General features: G+C 41.3%; 1 protein-coding gene across 1 annotated transcript in view; it reads left to right on the plus strand.

Moving 5' to 3' along the window:
* Positions 1 to 14,340, plus strand: part of LOC121276393 (CKLF-like MARVEL transmembrane domain-containing protein 8) — a 51,084-nt gene extending 36,744 nt beyond the window's left edge. The window contains exons 2-4 of the mRNA XM_041184739.1: positions 7,342 to 7,515; positions 10,728 to 10,847; positions 13,243 to 14,340. Of these exons, the coding sequence (XP_041040673.1) occupies positions 7,342 to 7,515; positions 10,728 to 10,847; positions 13,243 to 13,329 (381 nt within the window). The 3' untranslated portion in view covers positions 13,330 to 14,340. The remainder of the gene's footprint in view (positions 1 to 7,341; positions 7,516 to 10,727; positions 10,848 to 13,242) is intronic.
* Positions 14,341 to 16,930: the final 2,590 nt, after the last annotated feature.

Consider the following 16,930-nt stretch of genomic DNA (forward strand, 5'->3'; position numbering starts at 1 on the left):
CCTCTCAATATGCATTGGTGCTGATCATAATCATCCTTGCTACCTTGCAGAAGCACTTCATTCTATTGGTGCAATAAACACCTAGCTATTGCACCTGTGATTTATATACTGATCTTTACAGGTTGCTCCGAGGGAGCTGATCTTGAGGGAACTTGTTTTCTGTTCATTTGGATAAAAGCCTTGATGAAGAGTCATAAGGGCTCGAACGTTAACTCTATTTCTCTCTCCACAGGTCTGCCAGGCCAGCTGAGTTTTTCCAGTATTTTCTGCTTTTATTTGTTTTCTGTTCAAACAAGCAGAAATAAGATTATTTTGATTAATTGGACCGTAATTTCCACTGACTCTGGTACCTTTGGAAAATCTACAAATTGAGACTTTGCACAAAATCAAGGCCCATAAAGGAGCTTGATTATTCATAGGTATCGTGTTACTTCCAGTTTGGCCAATTTATTTAAAAAGGGGTAAACCTGTACAGAAACATTTATTGATTACCCAAGACTAAAAACGGGCAGCTGACCAAAATGTCCTTACAGCCACGTTGGTGACTGTTGTTAAGTTTCAGTTTGCAAACAGCACTGTTGAACACAATGTCCTTCAAACCGGTATGTTATTGTAAAAATGATTCTTCAGGATTAGTGATCTGTAAAATGTATTTCAATTATTTTGATAGTCCAGAGAACATTTCCATAGCTTTTTCTGTCCTGTATATTTTACAATATTTGTCTTTTTAAATAAATTAGAAATACTTAAAAAGGAGTGATTGACTGCAATTTTGAATAGAGAAGTTGTTCCTGCAGGTAGTTCTCTAAATCATGCTGCATATTTCCCTAAATAATAAACAATGCATTAACCTCTCACCATGGCAACCTTTATCTAGTCAACTGTTGCTCCTGCCCTTTTGTTTGTTGCTGAACCTCTATTCACCTTTTGTACCCTTTTTTAAGTATATGCTGTCCTTTATAAACTAGAATGCTTCCAGCTTCTGGTTTGATCAGGTTTAAGATTGTGGTGTTCCTGCAAACTGGACTACCCCAGAATGGAGTTGGCAAATCCAGAATGAAACTGGAATTGTCCCTGATCCATTCGCATGAACAGTGGGCAACAACAATAACAAGATTTTGGTTGTGCCCCATCAGTTAGACTTATTCACCCACATTTAGGTTTTAAAATTTTAGAATACGAAGTTGCTGTAGGTGCAAGCTGATAGTGCTGCAGTGATGGACCTTGGTGAACAATGAGAGGGTGTTTCTCCTTGTGAGATTTAAGGATTAAGAAATAAGCAGAGGAAGGGCAGAAAAGGAGGGTGCATTAAAGGGGGTGAATTCAATGTCAAATCAGGAACAGAATGAGAAGTAAAGGAAGGGAAAGAAAGATTGGATTAAGAGAGAAGAAAGAAAGGAAAAGTTAAAAGCATTAAAATTTGACATTTTTAAGATCTAAAATATTTCACAACCTGATAGAATGAGACACTTATAATTGCATATGGAAATTCTATTTATATGGCACCTTTAACATAATGAAACATCCCAAGGCATTTTACACGAGTGTTATAACACCAAGTCACGTAAGGGGACATTAGGTCTGAAGATCAAAAGCTTGGTCAAAGAGGTAGGTTTTAAGGAGCGCCTTAAAGGAAGAAAGTGAGATGGAAAGGCGGAGAAGTGTAGGGAGCGAATTCCAGAGCTTAGGGCCGAGGGGCTGAAGATACAACCACCAAAGACAGAGCAATTAAAATCAGGGATGCTCAAGGATCCAGAATTACATGAGCACAGGTGTCTCAGAAGGTTCTTGGCTTGGAGGAGATGACAGAGGTAAGGAGGGGCAAGGCCATGGAGACATTTGAAAGCAAGGATAAGAATTTTAAAATGAACACGTTGTTTGACTGGGACCCAAAGTAGGCTATGAACACGGGGTGGCCTGGGGGGTGGGGGTGTTGGTGATATGTGAACAAGACTTGGTGTGAGTTAAGACATGGGCAGCAGAGTTTTGGATGAGCTCAAGTTTACAGAGAGTGGAATGTGGGAGACAAGTGCAGAATGCATTGAGTGTTTCAGCAGCAGATGAGCTGAGTCAGGGGCGAAGTATCATCTGAAAGACTATAAACTGAGACAGGGAATGTGCAACGAGAATCTGGGTGTCCTCGTACACCAGTCGCTGAAGGTAAGCATGGAGGTGCAGCCAGCGGTAAAGAAGGCAAATGGTATGTTGGCCTTCATAGCGAGAGGATTCGAGTACAGGAGCAGGGATGTCTTGCTGCAACTGTACAGGGCTTTGGTGAGACTACACCTGGAATATTGTGTGCAGTTTTAGTCTCCTTATCTGAGGAAGGATGTTCTTGCTATAGAGAGAGTGCAGCAAAGGTTTACCAGACTGATTCCTGGGATGGCGGGACTGACATATGAGGAGAGATTGATTGGGTTAGGATTATATTCACTGGAGTTCAGAAGAATGAGAATTAGAAGAATTAGAAACCTATAAAATTCTAACAGGACCAAACAGGGTAGATGCAGGAAGGACGTTCCCGACAGTGGGTAAGTCCAGAACCAGGGTCACAGTCTGAGGATATGGGGTAGACCATTTAGGACTGAGATGAGGAGAAATTTCTTCATCCAGAGAGTGGTGAGCCTGTAGAATTTGCTACCACAAAAAGTAGTTGAGGCCAAAACATTGTATGTTTTCAAGAAGGAGTTAGATATAGCCCTTGGGGCGAAAGGGATCAAAGGATATGGGGAGAAAGCGGGAGCAGGCTATTGAGTTGGATGATCAGCCATGATCATAATGAATGGCGGAGCAGGTTCAAAGGGCCAAATGGCCTACTCCTGCTCCTAGTTTCTATGTTTCTATGGCAGGCAATGTTTACAGAGGGTTACATAGGCGCTCTTGGTGATGTTACGAATATGAGGTCGAAAGCTCATCATGGGGTCAAATATGACACACTGTTGAGAACAGACTGCTTTATTCTCAGACTGTTGCCAGAGAGAATGATGGACTTGCTAGGAATTGGAGTTTGAAGCGGGGAGTGAAAACAATGGCTTCAGTCTTCCCAATATTTCATTGGAGGAAGTTTCTGCTCATCCAGTGCTGGACTTTGGATAAACAGTCTGATAATTTAGCAACAGTGTAGGAATCAAGAGAGGTAGTGGTGAGGTAGAGTTGGGCAAGTGAGGTTCTCGGCAGGAGAGGCTGAACAGCAATCATTAACAGTTATCACATTGTTAAAAGGGTACTTACATTGTTAATTAATAGATTTAACACTCTGTGGTAGATTAATAGCCAATTAAAGTGCAAATCTCCATGAAAATCACAGAGAGGTTATTCTCTTGACGCCATTTAACATCCAGCAATTTGTGGCAATTTGCAATTCACATGGTATCTCTTCCTCACGACAAGCTGCTGACCGACTTGTGCATTAATAACAGTGTGTGCCATTCACATACCATTATTTTGTCAGCAAAATCTGGCCCAACGTCTTAGCCTACATAGGGCAGTAGCATGAAAGACAACATGTGGGTGCAAGTTCTTTAGTTTCTGTCACCTTTCTTTCTATCTTGTTTGTTTGAAGCTACTTCTCAGATAGGAATCAGGAAAATTAGTAGCAATTCAGGAAAGGTTAGAGTGATGGAAGCCTTGGTCAGAGAAATTAGGTTCGAGGAGATTTTTAAAGAAGAAAGAGATGCAGAGCCTAGTAAGGAAATTTGTGTGGGAGGGAGTTAGAGGAATGGAGTATTTGGAGGGAGAGGATCTGGATGAGATTCCAAGGTAAGGTGGGGGCAAGAAAATAGAATTAAGGGTGAAGATGAAGATTTTAAATTTCATGTGTTAAGGGGTGAATTGGGTCTTACCGTTATTACAGTTTGGTTTCTGCAGCAGATCAGCTACAATGATGTTTGGGATCTGGATGTGATGTGCTGATAGGTTCTCAAGAGGTAGTTCAGAGTAAACAGACCTGGGGAGTGCCATCCTTTTTAACATTCCCAAGGTTGAAGTGGGCAAGTTGTTCCATCTGTCCATATCAGCAACCATGCCAGCTCAGGTAAATGGTAGGTGTTTACATTGAATTTGAGAATTACTGTAACTCATTGGGTATTTGAGGCCAGATTCTGATCACACAAAGGAGTATGACCCGAGAATGTGGGGATGCTTTAGGTGATGGAAATGCCCCCTGCTGTGCAATAGTATCCTGAGAGCCAGACAAATTCCTGAATTCATTTTGGAATATTTTAAAGAGTGACGTGGAGAAGTTAATTGTGGAAAGTAGGATTTTGCGAGCCTCAGTGATATTTTGTGTTGCCTTCTGTAGCCTCTACACCACAGGCTGAACCCGATGTTTGCCACTGGGGGACAATGATATTTAGGGACAGGAGGCAGAGAGGAAGGAGTTGAAGAGCATACTTTCATTTTTTTGAAGCAGATATACAGAGAAATTGAGCCCATTGCACATGCTGGATGCAAAGTTGGAGTTTGAGAATATCTACGGATAGCTGGGCACCAGAGATGTATCCAGTGTGGTGCCAGTGACCATGAAAATCAGGCCCCTCTCAAATGTCCATTGAGACACATCCTGAGGAATTTCAGGGCTAATGTGAAGTTCTCACGGTCACCGGACAAGGGAACTAGGAGCAAACAAGGAAGGACAGCAGAATATTTTGGGATGGAATTTAGGAGCTTATTTCCAATGCCTTTCATTGCTCTTCTATCAGTAATAATGCAAGGGAAATGTTATCTTATGTTTCTCTAGCTTGCTGGCTTCTGCAGGATAGTTTCACCCTGGTCCAGAGGTCACACTGCAGGCAATTTGCTGGCCCATGACATCATCACTGTTTCTGGTCACAAAATTAAAAATGTGAGTGGGTCAAATTGTTCCATTTAGTGCCATACATACGTAATCAGTTATTTAAAATGTGCTGTACCAGGAGATGTCATCATCAAAAGAACATGTTCAGTAATTTGGCAGAAGGGATTGTGTTGGAAATAAACAGCATAAGAGACAGGGCAGCATCCACGTGTATTACTGTAAGGCCTTGGGCATAAATGTTCCTCTTTTATCCATTAAATTAACCCCACAACCTAGGGTTGATTTAACCAACTTTAATCTGGCACCCAGCTACTGGCCACATTTGTATGAGGAGATACTTACTGATGTCTGGCCTAAAGTTCTCCTTCATAATGTTAAACCTATGCTGTCTTGTCCCATTTTATTGGTGTGTCTCGGTGTGCGCTATGTATACTTCTATAATTATTCAATTTGAAGTAAAATTCTTGGAGACTGAAGGACCTCTGCCTTATCTAATGGTGTGTGATAGATCATCGATCTAACACTGGGAGTCAGCTTCATTGCAGAGCCAAGGGGGGAGAGAAGAGTTGATGCACGGAACTAGTGAGCAGAATTCTGAATTAAACCAGGATGATAGAATTCATAATGTTCTAGTATGAGATTATTTCCACTGGGTGAGGCTATTGAGCTCTGATATTATTGTAATGTAGACCTACACCCACAGGGTGGTGCTGTTCAGAATGTAAGCAGAATATCCTATCTAGCAGTGTGGGGAATCATTTGGCTCCAAGTCAGCAATGCATAAAAAGAATAAGGTAGTACAGCACATAGAGAAATGCAACAAAATTGAAGGTTTACCAATTCATCTTTAGAACATTTCCTATCTAATTCCACACGCATAAGAAGTATTCCCCCCCCCACCACCCCCCCCACCTCTCAGCTCTCTACCTCACTTTCCTTCTTTAAGACACTTCTTAAAACCTACCAAGATTTTGATCATCTGAACTAATATCTCTTTGTGTGACTTGCTGTTATATTTTGTTTTATAATGCTTCTGTGAAGGTAGTATATAAGTATAAGAAAGATTAAATGAATGAAAATATTAAAATCACAGCATAGGTAAAGATGAAAGAACATAAACATCAAAAGTACAGGTAGCTATACAAACATCAATAATTGGCTCACTGCAGTCTGACCCTGTGACTCAGGTCAGTACCAGTAGTTCTACTTATGATTCCTGTATATACAGTTTGTCTGATCTCTTAAATGTTCAAGTATCTCAGTGATACTTTCCTCTGAAAATGTCTTTGGGAGATCCTTGAGGCACTTTGGAACTAATGAATGAATGTTTTAAAGAGAGTGTGGTGTGAGGGGAAAAAGAAGTGTTATACTTCACAGCACCAGGAGTTTAAACTTCTTACAGGGCTGCATATATATGGCCTCTTGGTGTGGATTAGATCCTTCCATATTGTTCTTCAATCACTAGCTCCCATAGCAGAGATCCTTTGGAGCTGGTGACCACATTAACTTGCCAGATTTCTTATAGAACAGGACAAGGCAAGGAATAGCAGATTTTCACTGGGATTTATCAGCTGCTGGCAGTCTCTTACTGGGTCCAGTAAACACTGCTGTGATGGCAATAGCATGTTTCAGGGCTGATGTTGTGACGTTACCAGTGCAACCGTAATGGAACATGCTGCTGAACCCCTACAAGGCAATTGGTTGACAGGAAAGCCAGCTGCACAGTACAAAACTCAATGGGGAAGAGTGGCTCAGTTCCCTTACTCCCTTGGGACCCAAACTGCAATGTGAGTGCAGTTTTATTCATCGGTAACAATAATATTTTGAGCGCATGTATTTGCATAGGGGACTGCTTTAACTGGTGATAATATGTCATTTGCTTGTAACATTTCTCAGATGTCTGTGGCAATGCTTAAATGCGTTCATTCCTTTTTTAATAAAAGGAAACAAACTACAAATTCTAGAAATCTGAAGTAAAAGCAAAGTGCTGGGTTACACAATACTCCAGTTAACCTCTCATGAGAAAACTTGGATTAGCATTTGTGGTGTATACCCATCACCGACCCTAAAAGACATGCATTCCCTATTTTTATTTCAGTTTCCAATATTATGAGTCTTTTTTTTCTATTCCCTTTTTGTAACTGTCATTTGTCTAATAAATAACATTCAGGAGTTAGCATGTTAACATTTTAAATACTTCACAACTTGCCCTGATGTCCTTTTTAGTTGCAGTTCTTTATTCAGTAGCGAGGCTGGGCTCACAGTTCATGAGAAAGGTGTCAAAAGATGTTTATTATTTGAGAAGAAATATAGCAATAATGTGACAAGGCTGCAGCAATATGTTTCAATGGTGATTTGTGTCATTGCTGTGTGCGTGTGTAAAAACAAAATGCAAACATTCTTCTGTCCATATGTTCTTTAAAAGCGGTCTCAATGCAGTGAGATGAGCCCAGCTCATTCCCTATTCAATCCAGACATTGAAGGGATAGAAAGTGAGCCAAGAGCTAGTATCTTGTGAAACTTTCACTGAAATCTTCTTTTTTCAGATACTTGGACTATTGGTGTGGATATTGATAGCGAGTACAGAATATTTCTCCGTCCCTGCCTTTGGCTGGGTGATGTTTGTGGCAGTCTTTTACTGGGTGCTCACAGTCTTCTTTTTGATCTTCTACATCACCATGGCTTATACTAAGATTCCTCAGGTACCATGGACCACAGTGGTGAGTAGCCTTCCAGCTTACCATTTTACTATAATTTTTCTAATTTCTTCAAAATGATTCTCCTGAGTTTCTGACCTGTAGTTACTGATTCGTGTTGGGATAAATGGTGCTGGCTCCTCCCCTGTACATCAGCCTTGCTATATGAGCTTAAAAACTGAGCTATTATGTTGGATCATTACTGCTAACGCTGCTCCTGCCTTGACATGCATGTGCGCATCTCTTCAGAGTAGGACTCCAGTTGAATTTTCCTTTTCCTAGCTCGGGAGTTCCAGTCAGTTTTTGAATCTCAATTTCTGCATTGGCTGAGATCAGTCAAGATCAGAATGGGAGTAAAACTGGAGGTGAAGGTAAACTAACTGGGGGAAATCACAGGGAAGGGCAAGAGCAGCTGAGTTAACATATGGTTTGCAAATCCTAAAGTTCTGGGATAATGACTAGCTCCCAGCTCTGCTTTTTCAAACCAGGGCTCTCCCAGTAACTTGATGAATATTAACCTTGAGCTTAGGAAGGCCGTTGAGGTGTTCAGGGCAGAGAGTTTGAAGTTCAGTGGAAGTTTAGCCTTAGAGTTCAGTATGGAAGTGCAGTTGGACAGGAGTTTTATTTTCTTCAAGTAATACTCTTATGAACTCAATTAACAGTGTTTGATTATTTGCAAGCGTTTGATGTTCCTTGGAATTTAGGTTAACATCATCCATATTCTTAAGACAGGCACTGAGGATGGTAATGCAAGGAACTCTTGTGATGTATGTGGAATGTGAAACATGGGCCAGCACGGATCTTCACTATATCCAGAAGCAGCTCATTTGAACATGGTATTGGAAAATTGAGTCATAGGAACATAAAATTAGGAGTAGGCCATTCAGCCCCTCAACCTTGTTCTGTCATCCCATTAGATCATGGCTGATCTGTAACTCAACTCTATTTATTTACCTTGGATCTATATTTACCTAGCATAATCTTTCGATCTCGGTTTTGAAAATTTCAGTTGACCAAGACTCAGCAGCTTTTTTGAGGATAGGAGTTTCCTCTTTGTTGAAAAGGTGCTTCCTGATTTTGCTCCTGAATGTCTTAGCTGTCAATTTAAAATGAGAGAGTTTCTTTGAATCTAATCACTGAATCCATTTACTATTTTAAAGATCTTGGTGAGATCACTCCCTTCAAGTTTCTTTGTCTCAGTCTGCAAGATCAGAGAGGATGTGGGTGGTGGGGAATCTTTAGATTGTGTTCCCTTGAGGCTTTGCTGGACAGTTCAGGATGCAGGATTGGATTAGAGAAGTGGGTCACCATCTGCAGTGGAAAGCAGATCTCCCAGATGTATAGACCCCCTGGTTTGCTGGAATTGTTATATACCTATAATGCTTAGAGTATGAGCTGGGCAGTGACAGTGACTGAAAGGACAGTGGCCTTGAATAGCATTGTAGTTCCTTGGGGCAATGGACTACCCAGAGGGATTGAATGACACGTAGATCACAAAAATGAGAGGCTGTAGCAGTGAGCAATCCTATATTCTTTTTGGGGGGGTGGGTAGGAGAATCTCATTCACGTAATGTGCAGATTTACCTCAATTTCCCTAGGGCAAGCAGTGCATGGGCCGCTACCTGCATGGCATTCTTCAATGATAGCCTATTCAAAGTAGGGAATAGGTTTATATTGCAAAATATTGTACAGTCTGACACCCACCCAGAGGAATGTGCACATTCAAACTTTTCAGGTTCACAAAATGGATACGATTGTCCCATCTACCGGCAAAGGCAGAGTAACCCATTGTAATGCAATACATCTTGTTTCTCTTCTGTGTGACTGAATTTTCACACAAGAAAGATACTCAGGAACGTATCATTTCAACATGATCTTGTAGATGAATTTCATTAAGTTGAATAATCCCATCAGGAGCAATGAAAATACTAAGCTGTAGAATAACTAAAGTTATTCCGAAGACATTGAAAATGTCTGGTTACAATATTTTCTTAAAGCTGTCTCTGAAGTTACATGGCTGTTACATTGGTATTGCACCCCCTAATTCCCTCAGGTGCTGACCCCCACCCAAGTATCAAGGGTCAGAGAGAGGGCACCTGGTTTGTGTGGGTGTGTGCACCATGGTGGGCACCAACAGGCACCATACCTGCAAGTGCCATATCTGCTGCCACCTAGAGTGGGAAGGGGCAGTTATCCAGTCTCCCCCTCTCTGGAGAAATAATTTATTTATTCTTCAGCCCTCTTTGTAAAGGGGCTGACACTTTTTTCTTAAATCTATTCTTTGGAGGTTAAAAAAGAGTGCTTCCATAATCTGGACTTCCTGGTGGAGCCCACTTTTCCCTTTCTGAAGGTCGTATTTTCCAGATCTGGAAATATTGACCCCAAATCTTGCACTGGACTTCTACTAAGGTAAGAGGGCAGGAACTACTTTGTATCACTGGGAAGACAGAGGCTTCTCTCCTTATAAGGTCAAGTTGAATGCCCAGCATAAATTGGAACCTGATACATCCAACTCCTGGGCTATTTCCAGCTCCTTCCATTGCACTTCCACTAGAGTTGTGCATCAGAAGGGCTGAGAAAATTCACCCCAATCGTTTTCCTTTGCAATGTTGCTGCAATTTACAGGACAAAAGTAGTAGTCGTAAAGTGTAAAGTAAAACGTATCTTTCTTATCACATAATTTTTGAGGCAATGTCATACGTTAACCTGTTGTTGATTTTTTTTTTAATATGACTTCCTTTAAGGTGAAAGAGCAATGCAAACTCCGTCACTGCAAATGTGATACAGAAGGCAGTGATTCAAGTCTCCCCAAGATCTTGAGTACATTATCTAGTACTTCAGTGCAGTATTGAGATGCTGACTACTTCTTCAGGTGGACATAGAATATCCCATGCTTGAAGAATGGCAGTGTTTTGGCATCATGGCCAGTAATGTCCCCTCAAACAGCAGCACCAAAAACAGATTAACTGATTGTTCATATCACTTGTTATTTGTGGGACCTTCCTGTGTGAATGTTCATTGCTGCATGTGTCTACATTAGTGACAACACCGTTAAAGCAATTCTTTTGGCTGAGTGGTTTCAATTATCTTGAATATGTTAAATATTTGCCATCTTAATACAAAGTTCTTTCTTCTAATTCTCCTAATTCTGCATTAGAAATGTATCTATTAGACATGTATATTAGTATTAATCTAGTACTTTAATGGGATAATAATGCTGTGTCTTTTAACTACAGGGTTTGAGTTTTAATGCCAGTGCTGCTTTGTTGTACCTCTTAGCCTCAATTGTGGATGCGATTTCAATTAAACAAGCTGGAGAAGGTACACACAACTATAACTGCTGGATAGCTTCCACTGTAAGTCAATTTTGGATCTAATACTTCCTCCTGTACTCACACCATGCTTTAGGGATAAACAAGAACCAAACTGGTTAAAAAAACTGACCCCTATTTGTTAACTTTACCACTGACAGCAATGTTCATCTGATGAGTTGTTTTTGACCCTAGGGTCATCCATGGGTATGTGGAGTCCAGTCATGTGAACTAGCAGTACGATTCCCAACACTCCTTTCCTTTTATTGGCAGCTTCCTTTTCTGCACAACCTCCTTTTCTTCTACCGTCAGTTTAACATGTACATGTTGCTGCAACTGTATAGGAGCAATTTAACACCAGGAGGAAGGGAAATTTAAAACAAACTTTGCACCTACAGATATTTATTGTTCATGATCTTCATTTCTGTTTTTAAGACATTACGTCAGAAGGGGCGAAGGACAGTGCTACCAGAACTTAAAGAATTAGATTATGAGCACAGGTTGCATAAACATGGCTCCCATTCTCTTGAGATTAGAAGGTTGAGGAGTGACCTGGATTCGATAGAGTAGATACAGCCAGGGAGCAATTTCCATTGATAAAGGAGGTCAGAACAAGGGGACACCATCTTGGAATTAGAGCTAGGCATGCAGAGTGAATTCAGGAAGCTCTTTTTCACACAAAGGGCAGTGGAAGTCTGAAATTACCCCAAAAAACCTGTGGATGCCGGGAAAACTGGAGATTTTCACAACTTAGATTGATAATTTTTTGTAAGATAAGTGAATCAAGGTATATAGAGCAAAGGTGTGTAAATGGGTTTGATATATAGATCAATCATGATTTAATTGAGGCTCAAGGAATTGAATGGTCTATTCCTGTTTCTATGCACTGAGTTAGTTATTTAATCCGAGTTGGATCGGATTTTGTGATGCTACAATTGACCTTATTGTCTCTTAAAGCCTTAGGACAATCAGGGATGGGCAATAAATACCACCGAACAGTGTGACTCACATCCCAAAAATAAATTTGAAAAATTGAACTAGGGAGGGAAAAGTCAGCAGGATATCTTCTGCTAGTAGTTAGCCATTGAGTCCAGCTGGAAGTTGAACATGTGCAGATGTCAGGTAAAGAGAGACTCTGATTTGCCTGCGATATCTCCTATGGTGAATAATCCACAGGCTCACTCTTAAGTTTTAAGAATAAATTGGATATACATGGATGGGAGAGGTCTGGAGGGTTATGGGCTGGGTGCAGGTCAATGGGATTAGCGGAATAATATTTTGGCACAGACTAGAAGGGCCGAATGGCCTGTTTTTTTCTGTGCTGTAGTGTTCTATGGTTCTATTCACAGCCTGGATTAATGGTGAAAATAGTCACTTCTACAATGTGCTAGAACATTGTACAATTGTAAAGAAAGGTGTTGGCACTCACAAGGTGATAACCTGCATGTGTCAATGCTTTCAGGAGAGTAAGGGAAAAGATTAATGAGGAAAAGAACAAAAATTAGGAGCATTCAGTGGATGGATTCATCTACTTGCCCATCCTGCCTTCACACCCGCACCCGCACCCGCAAATTGATGGAGCTGCCACTGATGGGCTAGTTCAATGAAACAAGCCTGAGATTAGAATGTTAGGCGTGGAATGCAATGAGGTCGAGGTACAGAGTTCTTCAGTACAAGTTAAGTTATTGCCTTTCAAAACGGAGGGTGACTGTGTGCTGGGAACATGCATATAACAGTTGGCACTGCTGAGCCAGACTTGCCACGTTTTAGCATTTTAGTTCATTTTTATAATGCTTTACATCCCTCATTTGTCATGCTTTAATTTTGTACTATTGTTTTGTGGGAAGCTAGCAAGACCAGCATTTGTTGTTCCTATGTAATTGCCCTTGGGAAGGTGGTGGTGTGCAGCTTTCCTGAACCACGTCAGTTCATCTGGTGTGGGTAGGCTCACAGCGCTATTAGGGAGTTCAAGGATTTTGACCAACCGACCGTGAAAGAATGGCAATATAGTTCCAAGTCAGAATGGTGTGTGACTTGGAGGGGAAGTTGCAGGTGCTGGGAGGGTTGTGGGTTTGGAAGCTGCTGTCGAAGGAGTCTTGGTGAATTGCTGCAGTGTATCTTGTGGATGGTACACACAGCTACCACTGCCCCTCCACCACCGATGCAGTGAATGTTTAAGGTGCTGATGGGGTGCCATTCAAGTGGGCTGCTTTGCCCTGGATGGTGTTGAGCTTCTTGAATGTTGTTGGAGTTGCAATCATCCAGGCAAGTATTCCATCACACTGCTGACTTGTGTCTTGTAGATGGTGAACAGGCTTTGGGGAGTCACGAGGTGAGTTACTTGCTGCAGAATTCCCAGGAATATCAAAATGTCTGCCAAAATCAGTGTATTGTAATAGGATGAAGTGAATTAAAGTGTGTGTTTTCTTTCCTTTGACAGATTTTCGCTTTTGTGGTCACCCTCTGTTACTCTGGCAATGCATATTTTAGCTTTCAGACTTGGAGATCGAGGGACCAAGGACCATAATGTGCTAGTATTCTAAAAGCACCTGTTGGAAACTAGAGAAGACTTGGTGTGAACAAAGGAATTGTGAATAGCCCCTATAATTAATATATATGCTGTACTAATGTGACTGCTAACTTGGCTCAGTGTTCGTTATAATTACATTTGTAGAGTGGTTTAAGGTATGACTATAGTGTTTGTGCCAGATTGTGAATATAGACATTTGAGACTTATTCCGCTTCATTTTCCATCACTTCCTCCTCCCCTTCTGGGACGTTGACTATCCTCACTGGGATACAGTTCCACAGAGGTATTCTTCCATTGATATCTCATCCATCTGGCCCATTGACTGTGGGGAGCATCTTAGTTGTGCATCACCTTGTCCATCTCAGCATGCACACTCCAGTAGGAGTCTTCAAATGACAGTCTGCAGGGAGAATCGTAACTGATTTTTCCTTTTCTTAACCAAGAGGTGCTATGGCCAATTGTAATGTCCCTCTACTCCTGTACCAGCAAGAACTGCAAGCTCAGCGTAGACTGGTGTCAAAGATGGGACTTTCATCAACACAGACATTGAATGTACCATTGGACAATGGGGATTGTTTGTCTTTTTAAAAGTTTTAAAAGGTCAAGATTTTACCTTATGAATTTTACTGCTATGTTAAAACTGCAATTGGTTGTGTTCTGTTCTAATGTGTTACTAAATTAATGACTGGGAAGCGTTGTCATGTATCATTGCCTTACATTTGTCCTCTCAATAGGAATCTTAGCTGATTGTCACAATGCTTTAGCAAAATGACCTGAAAGATTTCTATCTGCCCAAGGTTTCAATTAAAATTGTTAAAAACGGTATTCATATTACATACTCTTTCCCACCCATCCCCATTTCATCTCACCCTCTACTGAAGGTGCTAACCCTGCTGTTACAGATGCATGGTTACCAGCTGCCAACCTGTACCTTGTCCATTTTTCATGTGAACTTAGTGTGTGTTGGCAGACAATATAATCATGGAATATGAAACAGGCCAAGGCAAATCCATCCCATCCCCCCCCCCCCCCCTTACTGAATGGTGATTCTTCATCAAACTCAGAAGCACAAAAGTCAGGATTAAATCTGGGATACTGTGGTCTCTATGACACAGTTTTGCATTGTGTATTTACGTACTGACCTAACGAGAGAGTTCAGTTGTAACATTGGTACCATTGCCCAGTCTGGGATTGGCTAATTTAGCAGAGATTGGGCATTGAACTTGTGTCCAACCTGATCAGTTCCACACTGCAGAGTGTCTTTACCAATTAAGGTAACAATTTATGGAGCAGCAAATAATCCTGCCCATGTTTTTTTGCAAGCTGCAAAAATTGAAATGACTGTCAATAATAATGGTGCAGTAAATGTCAGCTGTCTTTTAATTAAGTGGTTATTCAAATGCTTTTAAATAAACATGTACAGAATTATTAATTGATAATGTGCATAGAGGTGCCCATCCTTATTCATATGCCAACTAGAGAAATCTTCTCCCAATTTCTTTAACGATCAGAAATTTCATTCTGATCATTTCCCTGATGTTGACAGATGTGAAATAGCAATAAATGTCACATTGTACATTGATGTTTACTTTGATCTTGAATACTGCAAATTTATAAAACAGAAAATTTGTCCTTCCAACCTTTTCAAAATAATTGCCAATATTATATTGTTGCCATGTTTAATGTACAGTGTGTCCTTTTTTGTGTGGAGATTAAATAAATATTTTCAATTTATATGTTTCAATATTTAATTTAACCAGGATGCTGGTATGGTTCATGTACAAATTATCTAAAAAGAGGTGGAGCCTGTGGTTATAGAGCAGAGTTTGTGATGGGGACTGAAGACAATGGATTCAGTCTTCCCAATTTAACCTGAGGAAATTGCTGCTCATCTAGTATGAATAATGGACAAGCTGTCCGGCAGCTCAGAGAAACAGCGGAGTCAAGAAAGGTGGCAGTGAGGCAGAATTGGATGTTATCAGCATACAGGTGGAACTGGATGCTGTGTTTCCAGATGATGTTGCTGAGGCGCAACATGTAGAAAAGAAAAATGAGGGTATCCAAGAAAAGATCCTTGGGAGTACCAGGAGAATGCATTCAATGGAGAGGTACTGAGGGAGGAGGTGAAGTCAACCATGTCAATGGCTGCAGATATCATTTATATCTGTATTTATAACTTTGATAAGAGCCATTTTGGCACTGTACCAGCCTTCTCTATAATTCAGGATTCATACATAACATACATGTGCTTCACCTCACCCTCAGATACTCAGCAGTGCTGCAGGCCTCATAACCACACCTCACGACTTACACACACTGCCAGCTATTCAACCATGATAGCCCCATCACCAAACAGAAAGCATCAGGGACTAAATGGAGGTGGAGAGAGTTGCCTGCATGTTCTATGGAGCGTGGAGGAGCCCGACATCACCTTCCTTTCCCAGGAAGGAGTCTGTGCTCACTATTATTGAAATGGCCCTTGCTGAGGCCAGAGCTTGCGACAGGGCTAAAAACATTACTTATGCGGATACCATTATCCTTAATTCCCTAGTGCATCCACTTTCTCCTCACCCTACAATCTCCTCTGATTTCGAAGCGGTTGATGTAAGCACGCATCTCTTACTTACAACCCTACCCCCCTCCAAACTACAATCCAGTGGAATAAGAGCAAAAAGAGAATGATGATGATGAAGAAAAACTGTCACTTGGATTTCACACTCACAGCCACCAACCCAGACACTGACACTGTGCGTATCTTAGAGGATGGATTAGTGGTGACATCTGGACATTGCGAGTGATCAGGTTTAAGTGGTCTGCAGTCGGGGAAAGGGCAAGGGTGGCACAGTTTGCCAAAGTGTAAGGTCTCACAAGTTCTGCTGCAGGGAACTCATCCCCCAGTACCTATCGATGGGATGGGCTAGAGAAGAAGGCTGATGCATCTACACAATGAAATGTTTGGTGCACTGGCAGGTCTGCCAGAAAGCCTGCATGCAATGTCAAGGAGCATGGAGGAGCCAGGCATCACCTTGACACAGATCTTGGAGCCCATCCTTTCCAATATGAAAGTGTTGGCAAACTCCATCAACCTGGTTGTGAACCCAACCATGATGGAGCATCGGAAAGTTAATGTCACAGTTTCCATTGCAGCACAGAGAACTTCCACCCAATGCCTGAGTGCTGGAGCAGAAGCTCAAACTGAAGCCATACAAGCTCAGCTTGCTGCTGTCATGGCTGTGGATAGCAGTGTTGATAGTGGGCTGCAGAGTGTAAGTGTAGTTCAGGAACTTGTCTGCCAATAGATTACCAGGATTGCTGAGAAACTGCCAAGGAGGAGTGGCAGTAACTTCATGATTTTATGACTCAAGAATATTTAAATGGAGAGTGATTGCAAAATACTGCAGTACAGAGGGATCTGGGTAGCAGAATGGGAGAAAATGGAGAAGGTGCAGTTTAATGTGGATGTGTAAAGAGATATTTTTGGCAGAAAAAGACAAGGAAAGGAACTGAAGAGTGTAGATGAAAGGTGACACCTAGAGGTTAAAATACAGAATTCTCTGAAAGTTTGAGTGCAATTAGGGGAAGCCACAAGATGACCAAC

The sequence above is a fragment of the Carcharodon carcharias genome, chromosome 3 (genome assembly GCF_017639515.1).
Source record: "Carcharodon carcharias isolate sCarCar2 chromosome 3, sCarCar2.pri, whole genome shotgun sequence".
Classification (NCBI taxonomy): Eukaryota; Metazoa; Chordata; class Chondrichthyes; order Lamniformes; family Lamnidae; genus Carcharodon; species Carcharodon carcharias.